This window comes from Capricornis sumatraensis, chromosome 3 (genome assembly GCF_032405125.1).
Source record: "Capricornis sumatraensis isolate serow.1 chromosome 3, serow.2, whole genome shotgun sequence".
NCBI classification, from domain to species: Eukaryota; Metazoa; Chordata; class Mammalia; order Artiodactyla; family Bovidae; genus Capricornis; species Capricornis sumatraensis.
In genome coordinates this window covers 81617549-81635119 of record NC_091071.1, presented here as the reverse complement: position 1 = coordinate 81635119, position 17571 = coordinate 81617549, and the positions used below count along the sequence as shown (strand labels likewise).

General features: G+C 41.9%; 2 protein-coding genes across 5 annotated transcripts in view; one reads left to right on the top strand and one right to left on the bottom strand.

Moving 5' to 3' along the window:
- The window catches only part of TANC1 (tetratricopeptide repeat, ankyrin repeat and coiled-coil containing 1), a 160728-nt gene extending 150965 nt beyond the window's left edge, over positions 1-9763 (top strand). Inside the window, exons 21-25 of the mRNA XM_068969153.1 lie at positions 1316-1448; positions 2768-2859; positions 4541-4687; positions 5569-5669; positions 6288-9763. Coding sequence (XP_068825254.1) covers positions 1316-1448; positions 2768-2859; positions 4541-4687; positions 5569-5669; positions 6288-7683 — 1869 coding nt within the window. The 3' untranslated portion in view covers positions 7684-9763. The remainder of the gene's footprint in view (positions 1-1315; positions 1449-2767; positions 2860-4540; positions 4688-5568; positions 5670-6287) is intronic.
- Positions 9764-10749: 986 nt separating this feature from the next.
- WDSUB1 (WD repeat, sterile alpha motif and U-box domain containing 1) overlaps positions 10750-17571 on the bottom strand; it is a 79924-nt gene continuing 73102 nt past the window's right edge. For all 4 annotated transcript variants that reach the window (XM_068967699.1, XM_068967700.1, XM_068967697.1 and 1 more), the window contains one exon: positions 10750-11777. In XM_068967699.1, the coding sequence (XP_068823800.1) occupies positions 11617-11777 (161 nt within the window). In that variant the 3' untranslated portion in view covers positions 10750-11616. The remainder of the gene's footprint in view (positions 11778-17571) is intronic.

Sequence of the window (17571 nt, the reverse complement as noted above, 5' to 3'; positions counted from 1 at the left end):
CTTCATATTGTGTCCATAGTGGTTACATCCTATCAGCAATGCGCATGGGTACCTGTTTCTCCATATCCTCTCTAACACTTTCTGTTTCATTCTGTTTTTTTTTTTAACAGTTCAGTCCAGTCGCTCAGTCATGTCCGACTCTTTGAGACCCCATGAGTCGCAGCACGCCAGGCCTCCCTGCCCATCTAACAGTAGCCATCCTGATAGTTAATAACGAGTTTTGTGTCTTTGATTTGCAGTTCCCTAGCGATGAACATTTTCTCACATGTTTACTGGCCATCTGTACGTCATCTTTGGAAAAATGTCTGTTTAGATCCTTTGCCTATTTTTTCAGTTTTATTGAGGTATAGTTGATTTACAGCGTGCTAACTTCTGTGCAGAATGACTCCGTTATGCATACATATATATATATACTTTTTAATATTCTGTCCATTATGCCTTATCACAGCTTTGCCTATTTTTAAATTGGGTTATTTGAGGCTTTTGTTGTTGAGTTGTAGGAGTTCTTTACATATCCTGGATATGAATCCCTCTATAGTGTTATTTTGTGAACAGCTGGTGTACTGATAAGATGTATCAGATCCGCATGAAACTCTAAGCAATCCACAGATTTTCCCAGTGAGTGGAGCTGTTTTCCTGGCATTTCCTGTCTCTATCAAACCACAGTGTGGTTTTCCCTGCTGTCCTCTGTTTAGCCCAAGTGACAGCTGTTTCGTCGCACCAAGTCAGTCTTGGTCGCATGGCCTTAAGCTTTCCATCTTTACAGTCCCTGTATTCAAATCTCTTTCCTATGCCTTAACAGTGAATTACAATTGGGGCTGGCGGATCCCAACCTTTTCAGGTTCTATATCCAGGCTGTGTGGATCTCAGTATTTCTGGAGTGCCCGTTGCCGTGACCTGGTAGCTCGTTGGAGCTGTGGCAGAAGCCTGCCTCCTAATAAGTAATTGGAGATGAAAAAGTGACTGTGTCTCATCCCTGTGGCCTGGGAAGTAGGGCGGGGAAGACAGGTGAGGGCACACATGTGCCTGTCTGTGGTCCGGGTGCACGGACACGCTCCCCACCCACTCCCGGAGCATCTGCCTGCCTTCCTCATTGCCAACATCACAATCACTTTAGCAGAGCAGGTTTGAGCTGTGGATTGCAATTTCTCTGCTTTGTTCTGTGTCAGCTTTATTTCCATTCTAGGATCCCATTAGTCCAGAGGCATCCGAGATGAGTAAAACTAAGATTTCCAGTTTATACACCAGCTGCGGCCTCGGGGGAGGCGAGGGCTCCTCGGCCTGTGCCCTCAGGGCCTGTGCGCTCTCTCTGCAGGTGCTGTATCTGGTGGACAAGGGGGCTGTGATTGAGCACGTGGACCACAGCGGTATGCGGCCCTTGGACAGAGCCATCGGTTGTCGGAACACATCCGTAGTGGTTACGCTGCTGAGAAAAGGAGCCAAGTTAGGTCAGTGAACACCTCAGTGCAGCAACAAGAAGGGTAGCTTCAGATTTCAGAGTTCGTGAGGGACTGCATTCACCTGCTCCCAGGTTAAGGAGTAAGAGGTCGGGTGTATGGAGGGTTTTTTTTTTTTTTTCAGTCCCTCTCTAAGACTCAGTTACTCACAGTCATTCAGAGTGTTTAAAAGAGGAAAAAGCAGAGGCCAGTGTTGAGGGACAGCCCAGCACTGGGGGTGTCAGGGGTGCGTGGGAGTCACAGGGGGTGCAGTTCTGGGGGGCTCCGTGGGGAGGGGCGAAGGGTGGGTGGGCAAGAGCTGGCGGGCGGCTGTCATGAGCAGGCGAGTGTGGGGACCACTGTCTGGGAGGCGGCGTCTAGTCTGCCAGGAAGGGCAGTGGCAACCCCAGCACACGTTCTGGGAGGGAAAGTTCTCAGGACTTCCGGAGACAAGATGGGTGACTTACGGATATCGAGGGTAAGAGCTCTGAGAGGTGGGACCGTGGCACGCAGTTCAGAGAGTGGGGAAGGGCATCCAGACCGCACCCATTTTTTCTGGTTTCATGTCAGACCTTTGGCTGCCAGCAGTTCTGGGAGGGGACTGCGATGAAGGTGATAATATCATTAAGCAGCTCACGGTATCAGGAACTGTTGTGAGAGTTTCATGTTTTGCCTTATTTCATCGTCACCCACCCTGTGAGAGGGGAATGAGCATAGCATCACGTCACAGAGGAGGAACCCAGCTGAAGGTGGTGAATAGCTCCCCTGAGGTCACGGTGAGCGGCAGGCCGCTGTGCACCTGAGTCTGCCCTTAAGCGCTGCTCCCTGTGCGTTGGGAAGAGGCTTAGCAGAGCTTGTGGCCGCGCTGGCCGCTGGGGGAGAGAAGGGGACACGGGTGGAGGCAGGCAGGCCGGGGGCAGCAGGGCCAGAGCTTGCGTCTCGGCGCGGACTTGGTTGTGACTCTGAGGCGAGTATGAGAGATTCTGTGAACGCTGGCCTGCCTTCTCCTGTCTGTGGTCCTGACAGGACTGCAGGGAGCTGAGATGATTTGGAAGCAGCTTTCCACAGGAGGGAGGGTGGCTCGTGGCCCCACTGATGCCTTCGTGTCCCAGTACTTTTTTCCACCTCAGTGACGGTGTGTGCAGGGTGCAGCTCCCCTCAGCACTCTCTTCTCTTCGTTGTATTGTTGTCCGGGGCCTGCAGGACATGCTGCAGGGTGCTGTGAGGCTGGGTGCTCTGCTGTGTGCAGGCTTCGCTGTGCTGTATTCAAGTATGGAGCTCCTTGCCTCCAAGCCCGCCCGAGTGCCTCTGAACACATGTTTATTTTGCAGGAAATGCTGCCTGGGCGATGGCTACTTCCAAACCTGATATTTTGATTATACTTTTACAGAAATTGATGGAGGAAGGAAACGTGATGTACAAAGTAAGTGGTATCGCCCTTTCTGGGATGCCGTGACAGCCTGCAAGCAGCCTCTTAGTTGGGGGTGTAATGGATATAGCTGTGCCGCTACACAGGATGCACGTAGCTCAGCGAGGAGACGTTCCGGGAGGTGCCATCCTGGCCTCAAGCCCGGGCTTTGATATCTTAACAGCAGTATCTTCCAGGTGGAACGCACTCCTCTTTGTGTCTGAGAACCATTATTTCTGAACAAACCCTTGTGGCTGTTACTGTGATTTACGGCCTGAAGCCTTGCTATGGAGGCAGAGTAGCTTCTAGTTGAACGGGCACGTCCTACAGGAAATTCTTTGGTGCCTGGAATCAAGAGACATGGGAAAGGAACACTCAGGAGACATTTTCATAAGAAAAGAATCATGCAATCTCCCAAGCCTTTATTATCTTCATTTTAGTATCTATAATCCTCTGGAATTTGAAACTGTTTCTGAGAGATTTTTACTTAAAATAGTCAATAATATATAATACTTACTCAGGAGGCAAATTAATTTTTTTCTCATTTTCCCTTAGAAATGTAAAGACAATTTAAAGAGTAGTGATTTTGACTTGAACAAATTTCACACTAAGACATCCAGTTTAGATCAGAGGTCAGTACACTTTGCCTGGAGAGAGGAGGGGAGTAACTATGTTAGGCTTCGCTCTGTGGTTCTTGTCACACACACCACACACCTTGCACCCCACCCCCGCCCCAAACTGTGCTCTTGTGGCACAGACTCAGCCGAGATGACACACAGAGGAGCCAGGTCAGGTTCAAAACGGTGTTTGTAGAAATAGGTAGCAGGCCAGATTTGGCCCAGAAACTGTAGTTTGCCAACCCCGAGTTTAGAGAAATAGGCCATTTCCATAGATCATCATTCTTTCCAGGTCTCTGGTTAGACAGAATTAAAAGATTATGAAAACAAAAAAACTATCAATACATCATGACCATTTTAATCCTTTTTGCCATGAAGCAGCTGCACTTGCTGTGTTTTCCTTTTCTTTCTTTTTTCTTTTTTTAAATAATAACAAACAAATAGGCGTATAGCATGACCCAGCAGGGTTTCTGGCTTGGAATCAGTTTGAAATTGAGTTCAGAGTGTGTATTGTTGTGGCTTTGAAGTGGTTTTAATATGAATTTTGGTAGGCAATTATGTTAGAAATACCAAGCCATTTTCAACAGACTTCATACCTGCTGTGAGACAGTCCCGACAGAGCAAATGGATTTCTTTAGCCTTGAAAATGATGTGCGGTGCTGCATGGGGTTTTAAAGCCCATGTTTTAGTTTTTCTTAAAAGAAAAATTATTATTCTCCAGGAAGCGCTAGGTTTATCCACAAGACTCTACTTGCCTTGAGAACGCCATCATTTTTCCATCTGATTTCTGTTACGCTTTGCATGAAAGTGTCCTTACATGAGAGATCATTCATGAAATGTTTGTCAAAAATATATAACGGGGACAATAGTCCAGTGTTTTAAGACTGATAGCTATGGGTTTGGCGATATACGGATCCCTCCCTATAACCTGGTTCTGGTCACAGACACCTATGTGGGCAGTGAGGCCATGTGGCCTTGCCGGTTTGTGGCTGGTTCTGGCCACAGCCTGTCCTCATCAGGGTCCTTATTCATCTTGCAGCATCCGAAAAAGATAAATTTCTCTGGTTTTTTATTCCTAGAAAGGGAAGATGAAAGAGGCAGCCCAAAGGTACCAGTACGCCTTAAGGAAGTTTCCTCGAGAAGGATTCGGAGAGGACATGAGACCATTCAATGAGCTAAGAGTTTCCCTCTATCTCAATCTGTCTCGCTGCCGAAGGAAAACAAACGTAAGCCTCTTATTCCAGTCTTTCAGCCATAGACTGTTCTCATGGTGGAGGAGGGCTGCCCTTCCAGGCCCCGGTCATGAGACTGCCTGTCTTGAGTTTGCACTTTTCTGTGAGCTTGGTACATGGGGAACTGCTTGTCTGGGGTGACGGTCATTAGGTCACGGCACCCACCCACCCCCCACGGTGTTGAGAGGAGTGCACGTGGGTATGGTTTCTGTGTTTCAGTGATGATGAGCACATGCAAACCGCTCCTCCACCTCTGCCCAGCTGCATGTGGCCAGAGCTGTCATGAGTGGTCCGTCCCCAGGTTCAGAAGGAAAGGGCATCGTTGTAAAATTCAACACAAATGCGTTACATACAGTCTGCCTAGTGTTTATTATGTTTGCTTAAAAGGTTAGCCAGGAACTGGTTAGTTCATAATTAACCGTAGTTAACTCACAGTTAACTCGTAACTAGGTTTGTTTCAGTACCACTTTCTTTCTTTTTAACTGCATCCTGCCTCCAGCAAGCCTGTGACCTTCCTGCTTCTGCGTATACCCTTCCCGCCTTCCTGAGGCATCTGTGCCCGCAAGGCTCCCCCCGCCCCAACCCCTGGTGCCGGCTCTCATTGACTTTCACTTTGTTCCACTGCTTCCAACATTGTTCTCGCTCCAGAGTTTAACGATTTTTGCTTCTCTGTTGGATTCTTCCCATAAGACCATTAATACGCTTTAACTGTCACCCAACTCTACAACAAAAAGCCTGACTTGCCTTCCCCTTCACCTTGCTCTGACTGTGTCCCGATTCTCTGTCAACCTCTAGAGCAAAACTCCTACGAAAAAGTTGGCTATCGTCATGTTTAAGTGCTGCTTCTGACTTGTGTATTTAAATATTGATACCAGGACTTCGGCATGGCGGAAGAATTTGCTTCCAAGGCCCTTGAGTTGAAACCCAAGTCCTACGAAGCCTTTTATGCCAGGGCCAGAGCCAAGAGAAGTAGCAGGTACCGTCTGGGGTTAGATGGGAGGCTAGTGAAGCCTTCTTGTCTTGCTCTGGCCGCAAAGCTTTGGGGGCTTCTGATCCATGAGCACCACTGAGTGCCTCTCCTCCTCTTTGATTCTGAGTAGGTAGCCTCCAGAAGGCACAGCAGTGGAAATCATTAGCAATGGCTAAACTTTTACTTTCTCGAGACATCTTAACTGTTCCTCCCCTCCACCTGTACTGCAACATCAAGTTCCCAGCTTAGTCTGTGTTACCAGTCAGACAGCCAACCAGAGGCACGTGGGGAAGGGGGGCGGAGTCAATAGTACTTGAGTTGCTTGGGGTGGGGCGGAGGAGGTGATGTGAAGAGGATTCTAACCCCCTTGCTTTATGCTGAGCTCACCCCCACCATCGAGTCTTTGTAGAGACGCTGGGGCCCTGGAACTGCATGAGTCTGGGTTAGAATTTGGTGCTCCCACTTAACTGAGTGAGTCTAAGCTAGTTCCATGGGTTCCATCCACACAAAACCCACACAGAACTCGCTCAGCTACCTTTTTCTTTTAAAGCAGAGCTGCTTTATGAACAGTTGCATTCAGAGTTCTTTCTTACGTGACTTGTAATTGTATCTTTTAAAATAAAGGCAGTTCGTGGCTGCCCTGGCTGACTTGCGGGAAGCAGTGAAGCTCTGTCCCACCAACCAGGAGATCAGGCGGCTCCAGGCCCGCGTGGAGGAGGAGTGCAAGCAGCTCCAGAGGAGCCAGCAGCAGAAGCAGCAGGCCCCCCCGCCTGCCCCACCCGCCGACTCGGACAACGAGGAGTATGCCCCGACGCCCGGCCTGAACGACCACTTTCACCTTGAGGAGGCTGAAGAGGAGGAGACGTCGCCACCAGAAGAAGCCATTTCCCTCGCTCCCAGGCCCCCGCCATCCTCGTCCGCACCCTCCCCATACATCCGAAACCTTCAGGAAGGGCTCCAGCCCAAGATAAGGCCCGTGTCGCCACTGCAGAGTCGGCCGGGGGCCGGCAAGGCCCTGAGGGAGGCGGTGGCTCAGCCGGGGCTGACGGTGCAGCCCACCAAGCAGGCGCAGATCGTGAAGACCAGCCAGCACCTGGGCTCCGGACCTGCGGGTGTGAGAAACGGCAGCTCGAAGACGCAGGTCTCTCCGCTGAATCCTCCCCCGAGCCCCATGCCCGGAAGACTGCCCACTGCCCCCGCCGGTAGCAGAAGCCTGCATCTGGAGGGAGCAGCCTCGGGTCCCTTCGGCGACCGGCTGGGGCCCAGCCCCGCAATCCACCTGCAGCACAGTGAGGGCGACGCTGCGTATCCTTTACCAAGCAAGATAAAAAGTGCAGAGAGGCTTCTGTCTCATGCTGCCGTGGCTGTGGACGTGGTCCCTTTAAACCCAGGGGGCCCAGTGAGCTGCAGCGACACCCGACACCCGACTTCCCTCAGTAGTTCAGGCTCTTCCGGTTCTCCATCAAGCAGCATCAAGATGTCAAGCTCCACCAGTAGTTTGGCTTCAAGCAGCAGTTTCTCGGATGGCTTCAAAGTTCAAGGACCAGATGCTCGAATTAAAGACAAGGTTGGTAGCCAGGTTCCGAGTGGCACAGCTGAGCACAGACCTCGCAATACTCCATTCATGGGCATCATGGATAAGACCGCGAGGTTCCAGCAGCAGAACCATCCGCCTGGCCGCACCTGGCACTGTGCGGTGCCAGAGGGGCTGCTGACGAGCGCGCCTTCTGCAGCTGGCCTGCAGGCCTCGAACTCTGAGAAGCCCTCTCTCAAGCAAGCCAAAGCCTGCCCTGGGTCTACCCTGGGTGGAGGTGTCCACAACGGGGCCCAGGTGAAGGAGCTAGAAGAAAAGAAGTGCCAAATGCCAGCCCACTGTCAGGACAGCAGGGTAACTAAGACCATTTCACATCTGTATCAGGAAAGTATGTCTAAACAGCAGTCTCATATCAGCAGTGAAGCCCACAGGAGTCACCTCCCTTCAGCAAAACCAAAGCGATCATTCATAGAATCAAATGTGTGAGCCTTAAGAGAGAGACCCATTTGTAGTATTTGGAAGACAGTGTGTTGGTGCCTGGTAATAATTAAATGGTTGTACATGAGAAAAATTACTTTTTAGCCATATATTTTTTCCCCTCTGGAGTGAATCAGATGCCATTGATATACTAAAAGTGTCGGATTAAATTTCTTTAGTAAATTAGAAGTCACCAGAAATAAGAATGCTAACCAGAATTGGAAAACTGCAACTAGCTATGCCTATTAAGTTAAAATTTTAAGACAGCCAGGAAGACATTAACTCATGCCTCTTACGAAATTGTTTGGTTTTTATCACTTTTCTCTTAGCATTTGCTATGTAGTTACGATTACATTATTTCTTAGATAATGTAAATGTCTAGTAATAGTTTAACTCATGACATAATATCCAGGTGATATGTCCTGGAAAAGAGGAAATTTTCAAGTAACAGTTCCAATAAGTCAAATCTTTATATATATATGTATGTATACATACGGTTGACCCTTAAACAATGTAGGGGTTCGGGGCACCAACCTCTATAGTCAAATATCCATGTATAACTTTACATGGATTGGTCCTCTAGAGAGTTCCACATCCTTGTGTTCAACCATCTGTGGATTATGTAGTACTATACTGACTGAAAAAAAGTGGACCTGCACAGTTCAAACCCCTGTTGTTCAAGGGTCAGAGTGTGTGTATATATGTATATAAAAGACCTGAGTAATTTCTATCTGAATATAAATGTGACTTTACATATTATACAGCTGGTTTTTTTTTTAAGCAAAATACAAGAACATCCAGGTAATGTTCTCTTCATAGCAGTTCCCTTAAAAAGATCTTTTATTTGTGTGTTACGGTTCTCATTAAAATATTTTTATAGCACCTTTTTTTGGAACTACATTCCTGCTTCAATGTATTTTTAATATTTGAAAAAGATATAAAATTTGGAATCATGATTGGTAGTTAAGTTGAATTTGGGCTAAAACACTAAGTTTTAGTAGTAGTAGTCTGTATTTTTATACAGCATTCTCGGTGACGTGTAAATTAGCTCTCAACTGATTCCCAAACTGCTTTTATCAATGACAGCACTCCTGGAACAAGCCTTCCAAGGTCCTCTAAGGACAGTATTTAATTTGGATACTTAAGGTATGGTTGGGTATTGCTTTTATTATACAGTCATTACTTTAGAGCTATATGTTGTATATATGAAATAGCTAAAGTTGTATTCAGACTTGTAAATATAACTATTTCAAGTAGTTAATCTGGAAGTCATATATTTGCATGTGCTTTTTAAGCTTCATCCATGCTGTTTACTGCACTGAGCGATATATAGGGCATGTTAACATTATCCAAGTAACGGCACTTTATCTCATTTATATGAACACCTCTGAGGTGCTACTTAAGTCCAAACTGATGTATTATTCATTTGTAAAGATAAGGTACAGGAATGATCCTTGAGTTAAAGGTATTTTTATATGAAAATGATATGCTATTGGAGGATGTTAAAATGCTAGTTTTGAGAGAAGTGGGAGTGTTTGTTTTATACGTTGGGATGTGAAATTATTTTCTAGACTTGGAGAGAAGGAAGTTCTATATTTACAGAATGTTTTAAATATGAAGAGTCGTAATGAAGTTCCTGTAAGCATCATTAGTCTTGTACAAATAGGAATCTTCTGGTGTCATTCTTCAACATTAGTTCCTGTGTACAGTGTACTCTGTATAGTTTTATTGTGTGTGTTTTTTTAAGAGGCTTTTCATGAGGTTCTGCTATAACTACTATGGCTTATTTATTGTTTTCTTTAATGTTGTGGAAGTCTTACTCTTTCATTATGTAGTTTTGTTTCTGCACAACTACTGTACTTGTCTGTCTGGAATAAAGACAATAGTTTGTTTTGCATTAAATGAAACAGTGGCTGAGTAGAGAAGATCCTGATGTCAGCTGTCTGCCTCACTTTAATCCTGGGCGATCGTGTCCCTAAAAAAGGGTAAAAGCCTGATTTTCAGTAATACTATAAATGCATGTTTACTTTTATTTCATTTTAGAACAAGGATAATGGCGTCTAGAAATCCCAAAATATTTCAAGGTGAAAATTAGTCTTTTTGCCTGAAATGAGCATGCATGAGGAGCCTTCTAAACGTCTGTTCCAGAAATCCTGGCGTCTGTTTTTACTGGCAACATGGTGTCCAGTTTTTAGCTCTCACTTTGGTGATACATTGAACACTGTGCTGATGTGAAATTCTGTTCTTCACATGTGTATTAATCTCTGAGTTAAACGTGTTTATACCCACATATTTCAGTTTCAAAGTCATATGAATGAGTGTGAACATTAAACTGTTGTGTTAAAATACCTGACTTGGAATCTTAAGCCTAAACAACTTCAGGTTATTGTATGGTTACTGCTGTTATTAGCAAGGCTTAAGGTAAAGTATTTTCAGTCCTTATTTAAAAGTCATATATTTAAATTCAAGGTCAAAAAACAAAACTGGGTAGGAGGGGAAAATCTAGTAACAGATAAATGCTTATTGGATGACTTTTCCTGTGATGCTGCCAGTGTGACTATCAGAATTTACTATGATGGATGCTGAGTAAATGTATTTGGTCCAATAGTTCCAGGAAGTGCTATCTCCTTGGGAAGCTGTTGGTGAGGGCTGAGGCCCAAGCAGCAGGTATGGGTGGGGCTGCTCCTGCCAAGTCCTGCAGGGACAGTGGCCCCTAGTACAGAGGGGCCAGGTGGTGTACTTTCCTATGGATGGTTTTAGATTTGATTTTTTGTTTGCCTGTGCTTTGTGGGTAGGAGTAGTTAGCTTTGGTTGGTTTGTAGAGAAAAACAGAACGCTTCACTTTGGTAAACTGGCATCTTAGTTTTCAGCCACTCAACTAGAAACTATCCTAGTGAAATGTAGGAAAAGAAAATCACTTTCTTTAAAACATTTAAAAGATAACAGATCTTTTATTGTGTTTTCTGTTAGTGACTTCAATGATTTCTAGTAATTTTTATGTGAAAACCAGCTAGCCCTTTTGAAAAATAAGTATTATTTTATCAAAACATAAGATATCTGGTCCAATGGTGAGAGCACTACCAATTTTAGCAAGTCTTTTGATGGAAATATATACTTACATTGCTTTTTTATTTGTGTTTTCAAATTTCAGAACAATTACAATGAGGGCTTGGGGGTAAGTACAGAGTCCTGGTCCCTCCCTGCCCTTAGACCTTAGAGTTTATTTAGTTTTAGCAGGCTTTGCACTAATGGCTTCCATTCTGGTGAACAACTTGCGAGAGGGAGGGAGAGGCAGTATAACCTCCACTTACGGAACCTGAAGTCTTCTGAGTAAATGTTCATCAGGGTGCTTGTATTAGCTATCAGCCTACTGTGTACAAATGTATAGTCACCTTAGCTTAAACTATGATGTGAGAACTTTTTAAGAAGAACTCTATATTCTAAAAGGAGGCTAGTTTGCCACTTTATATGTTTCAGCAAAGTCAACTTAATGTATCTGTGATAATTTATGCTATCTAACTTGTACCTAGGTTTGGACAATGGGGGAAAAAATCATTACTACCTTGCAAACTTAGAAGCTAAAAAAAGTGCTCAGTATATATATCAAAGTGATTTTCTCAATGTATTCATAAACAAATCTATACTTATTTCGCTAAAAATCTCTAGAAGGATTCCAGAGAGTTATCAAATGAAATGTTATTAACTAGGATTTAATTATGTTCTAGTCTAGATTATTCTGATCTTTGGTTATAATGGAATATGATCTATAACAAGAATAAACTTGAGCACTGCAATCTGAAGTCAGAGTAAAACTCTCTATAGGTTAAGACTTTATTCACTATTATATGAAAAGGCTTTTTAATAGGTAACTAAGTTTACAAAGTTTACCTTTAAATCACTCAACTGAGATCACAGAAAATATAAACAACACAATATAGAGTTTTATTTTTGATGGGTCTCGCTTAGCCATCGATTGATGGCCATTTTCAGAGTCCTGTTTGGTGTAAGTATCACTGAAGAAAGAACAAGATTTGTCATGGGACTGGTACGTTTCTTTTTGCTGATCCAATTTTCCATTGCTTCCTTTTCATATGAGTAGCCATCTAAAAAAAAGAAAAAAGCCACATACCAAATTATTTGCAATGTAGGAAAAGGGAAGTTAGGATCTCTAAAATGGTTATAAAAATTCCACTGCCAAGGCCTTTACTATGATTTAAGTGGTATTCTTGTCTTGTACCACTGCTCCCAAAATATTTCTGCAATGACATCCTAAATTCTACCATGTAAACTACATTAAGATTGCACAAATTACCTTGAACAGTGTCCCAAAAAACACTAGAAAAGGGGACTTCTGTTAAAAATTCAGATGCAGCACCAAGGAAGAAAGGAAATGAATCAGGTAGGAGAGAGGCGAGTGGTGGTAAAGCTACAAGGTCCGGCTGTTGCTGCCAGCTCTGTGGATCAGTTAGTGTGGCTACTGATGGGAGCAAAGAGTTCTAGGGAAGACTCAGCTTAACTTTCCAACACACTGAAAAGTCAGGGAAACAAGATGCCAAGAGATTATAGAGCGCACCCAACTATGGACTTGATAGTAAAGGCATTTACACTGCCAAAAGAAAAAAAAAGACCCACTGGCTAAGGATTTTAATACCATGTTCTTACAAACTTATTTGTACATGTAAAGGTTGGAGGTTTTGCTTCACTATTTTTATACTTGTAGCTCTTTCAAACTGAAAATCTTAGGTTACAGTGTAAATGTAATTAGGAACTATTTGTTTTAATCTGCAATGCATACAGCTGTTGCAAACTAACAATGCCAATGTGTTACTAACAAGACTGTTCAAGATTTTAAAGACTTCTGTCACCATGATAGATTGTTTAGTCACTAAGTGGTGTCCGACTCTTTTTGTGACCCCATGGACTGTACCCGCCCCAGACTCCTCAGTCCATGGGATTCTCCAGGCAAGAATACTAGAGTGGGTAGCCTCTCCCTTCTCCAGGGGATCTTCCTGGATCAGGAATCGAACCCGTGTCTCCTGCACTGGCAGGTCAATTATTTACCGCTGAGCCACAAGGGAAGCCCCAATTGATCCACAAGGGCTGTCTAACTGAAATTGTGTTTCAGAATCACTTGAAAAATTTTTCTGATAATGTTACTGGACATATAATGTGGTCCATTTACTTCCCTTTTTATCCTCCCAATTATTAGAGACTGGTTTGCTTTTCATGATGTATTTTTAAGTGTCTTCAAAGTAAAACTAAGAATAAGTCACATCAAGAAGAGTCTGTTATATGTCCAACCCATGTAAGCTCTCTTCCTTCCCATGCAGGTAACCAGTAAGTTATTGTTTACCTTTTCCTTTTGAAAATATAAGCAAATGTATGTGTGCACACACATACATATATCCTTAAACATATCCTCATTTGTATTCCTCTATACTCCTATGTCAAAGTTAGCATGCTCCATACTATTCTATACCCGATTGGCCTTTTTATTCCCCCACATCCCTGTATGGATGTATTAATGAACATCTGGGTTATTTCCAGTACCGTTTACAAATAGTGCTGCAATGAACAGTCTTATCATTTGGGAGGGAATTCTAGCAGTAGGATTCGCTGCATTGAAGAATACATTCATATAATTTTGCTAGAAATGCTCGTACTTTCATAGGAATTCTACCATTCTTCCCCACTAGCAGCACTGGTTAGAGTGCCTGAATTTTCCCCAGAGCTCAGCCAAAAGACTATGTTGTCAAACTGAGTTTTTACCGGTCTCTCATGAGCATTTTAAGGGAGCTAGAACATTTTTTCATCTGTTGAAGAACCATTTGCTTTTCTTTTTCCTGTGAATGGACCATATTTTTTACTAATTTTTCTATTAGGTTGCTCTTTCTTAATTTTAGATTTATTTTTGAGATATAACTGACAAGCTTCAGGTATGCAACATAATAATTGTGTTGTTTCTCAAGATTGCTTTGGTTATTTGGAGTCGTTTGTTGTTTAATACACATTTTTAAATTGTTATTTCTGTGAAAAATGCCATTGCAATTTTGTTGAGAGATTGCACCGAAATCTGTAGATTGCTTAGGTAGTATGGACAGTTTAATGATACTATCCATGAGCACAGAATATCTTTCCATTTATTTGTGTCTTCAATTACCTTAATGTCTTGTATTTTCAGTGTATAGATCTCTCAGTTAAATTCTTAGGTATTTCATTCTTTTTGATGCAATTGCAAATAGCATTGTTCTCTTAACTTCTCTAATTGCTTGTTACTAGTATACGGAAACACAACTGATTTTTACATAGTGACTGTGTAAACTAACTTTATTGAATTGGTTGATTAGTTATAGTTTTTTATGAACTCTTCAGGGTTTTCTATGTATGTCATCTTCAAGTTTTACTTCTTTTCCAATTTGGATGCCTTTTCTTTTTCTTGACTAAATGCACTGGCAAGGACTTCCAATACTGTGCTGAATAAAAATGGAAAGAGTCTGCATCCTTGTCCCACATCTTTAAAGGAAGCCATTTCAGCTTTTTACCATCGAGTATGAGGTGAGCTATGGGCTTGGCATATATAATCTTTATGATTTTAAGGTAATGGCTCTCTGCCTACTTTAGTGAAAGTTTTTATCATAAATGGATATTAATTAAATTTGGGAGATAATTTTCTGCATCTGTTGAGATGTTCATATGATTTTTATCCTTCTTTTTCTTAATGTGATGCATCACACTGATTTACAGATGCTGAATAATTCTTGCATCCCTAGAATAAATCCACTTGATCATGGTGTATGAGTCTTTTAATGTATTGTTGAATTCGGCTTGCTGATATTTTGTTGAGGATTTTTGCATCTACGGTTTTCAAGGATATTGACCTGAAATTTCCTTTTCCTGTGTGTTCTCATCTGATTTTGTTATCAGGGTAATGCTGGCTCATAAAATGAGTTTGTAAGTCCTCTCTTCTGTTGTTTGGACAAGTTTGACAGGGATTGATATTTTTCTTGAAGTGTTCATATTCTGTGGATGAAATAAAGATTTAAATTTTTATACTTCTTTTGGCTTTTGAATCCAGGTTAGGAAGTATTCCTATTCCCAGGTTATCAAGTTTACCTTCATTTTCTTCTGTAAATTCATTTTTTATATACATCTGATTCATTTGGAATTAATGTGTAATATGACAGATTGAGCTAGTTTTATCCTTTCCCTATGACTAGCTGTCAGAATACCACTTGTTTATTTTTCCCACTGATTTAAAACTTCATTTTTATCATTCACTAAACTTCTGGATTTTAAAAAATTCTTTCCATAGTCTGTCTATTCATGTGCTGATACCACACTGTGTTCTTTACAGAGACTTTATAACATGTTCTAATATCTGGTAGGGTGCGTTGTTATGTATTCTTTGCATTGGAACCTACTAGTCACCTGCTATATATTTTTTGGAAAAAGCCTAATAGTGGCATCCTGCTGACGACGAAATCTTCCTACATTGGTATGCTAATAAGCTTTCCATGTTTTCCAATGTAGCTTTCCTTCACAGGGATGTTTTATGGTTTCCTTCATGCTGGTTTGCCTATTTCTAAAATCCAATGTTTTGGTTTTGTTTTTGTAAATTAAGCCTTCCATCATACCTTTTAACTGCTTTTTGTTTACACACACAGGCACACATACCACATGAAGGCTGTATTATTGAGTCCTTGCTGATTTAACTTACTAAATGTTGATTACCCCCATTGGCTCCTTGTTAAATTCTATAATAAGATTCCTCTAGAAGACAAAAAAAGGGTGAAGGCTCCTATCAGTGTTGTGCCCAGCTGTGGACCTTTATCTGGTAAGGGTATACTCTCCAAATTTTTTTCTTTGCTTCAGTGTACGTACGCTCAAATTTGTCTTGCCTTCTTCCCTTTAGAGAGAAGAGCAGCAGATGGGTAGTTCCTCCTCCTTAGAAGCCAGAGTTCTGAGAGACAGTATGAGGTTTTAATAACCTCAACTTATTCCCTCTTTTCTGAGTCCAAGAGGACATAGATGCTTCTGCAGATACTGTTACCACCTTTTGTTTTTGAGATATAATCCACATACCATAAAATCTATCCTTTTAAGTATATACAATTCAGGGGTTCTTAGTATAATTCCCAGTTACGCAACCATCACCACTATCTAATTTCACATTTTCATCATTCCAGAAAGAAAGCTTACCTCTTTATGGAGTCATGGACCTCTGAACCATATCAGCAGTCACTCCTCTCCCCTAGTGACTACTAATTATTTTCTGCCTCTATGGATTTGCCTATTCTGGACATTTCTTATAAAAAGAATCATAACATGGTATTTGTTATCTGGCACATCCTTGCCATCTTCCTTTAATCATCCTAGTGGATATGAAGGTGATATCTAGTTGTGGTTTTGGTGTTCACTTCCCTAATGATGCTGGGCACCTTTTCCAGTGGCTGTTGGCCATTTGTATATCTTCTATGGGAAAAGGTCTATTCAAATCCTTTGCCTGTTTTTATCAGTTGGGATGTCTTACTATTGAGTCGTAAAAACTGTTTGCATAGGAAAATATACTCAATTTTTATTTATCAAAAGCTGATATACAAACTTATATATCATACTGGTCTACCACTGATAAATGATGTGTGTGTTAGCATTACTCTGAAATACTGTGACTTGAGCTACAGCCAATTCATTTGCCACCAGGCTAGATACATATGATAACAGCATGTTTTTAACCTTTCAGGTGAAAGGGGCCCACTTTTGTTATTAATTTCTTACATTCCATTGTGGTGACACAATGCTGTTTTTGTTATTTCTGGTGATATATTCAAACAGAAAGTACACTTCCTATTTTGAACCGAGAGGTATGATCAAGTCTCTTACCATGCTATGTTCCTCCTTACCTTGTTGGTAGTTTCTGCTCTGTGAAAACTTGCTGTGTTTGGGGTCTGCATAGCTAATGGTGGTTAGGCTCATGGAGAATCATGGTCTCCAGTGTTCTATATCATCCTGTGTCATTTTAACTTTTGGGGGTCTGAACTCTTTCACTGGCAACTATATAACCCCTTTATTTTTAGTTGCAACTATCTCATTTCTATCCTTTTATTTCTAACCTCTCTGAATCCTTGTTTTAGGTTGAATTGTACTTTGTGAACTAACCTCAAATCTTGAATCTCTTTAGGGATGACTTAAGCAAAAATGTTATTATCAGTATGTTTGGTAATAGTTCTATCATTTTTTTTTATTTTCATACATCACGTATATAAATTCTTTCACTATAGGAGCTGTTTTCTTCCATTTTGATGCTTAGGGATGTGTGTACTTTTCAATACTAGTTTACTTTTACACTAGTATCTCTTAAAAAGATGAGACTAAGAGTATTATCAGTATCTATTAATTCCTTACTGTAATATTCAAATTAGATAGTGGGCTTTTTCTCCCCCTCATTGTCTAAATTTCAAATACTCAATGAGCTTCTTCAACTTTTCATATTCTCTACTCTCCATGTTTCATAGTTGTATGATATCTCCATTTTTTAGAGCATATTATCATAATAGTACTTTATTACCTTTAATTCAGCTCTGGTTTTAAATGAATACTTTTTCCTTGCCTGCTTGTGAATTTTCAGTTTCTTGGGTGGTAGCAGTGAATAAAATGTCAACCCATTCACTCTATGGAGATACACACTTCCTGCTATAGGGAAGTCAGTTACACTGGTCACTTGTTTACCCTAACTTTACCCTAAAGTTTAATTGTAAACTTTCTGTGGTATTATAAATAGTGATTCTTTGGAATAATCAACAGTTCCCTACTGGTAACAAATATATTCCCTGAAACATCTGTTTAACAGAGGAAGCAGGAATTCTGAGTGGATCTGCAGCATCGCTAATTATGTTAGCT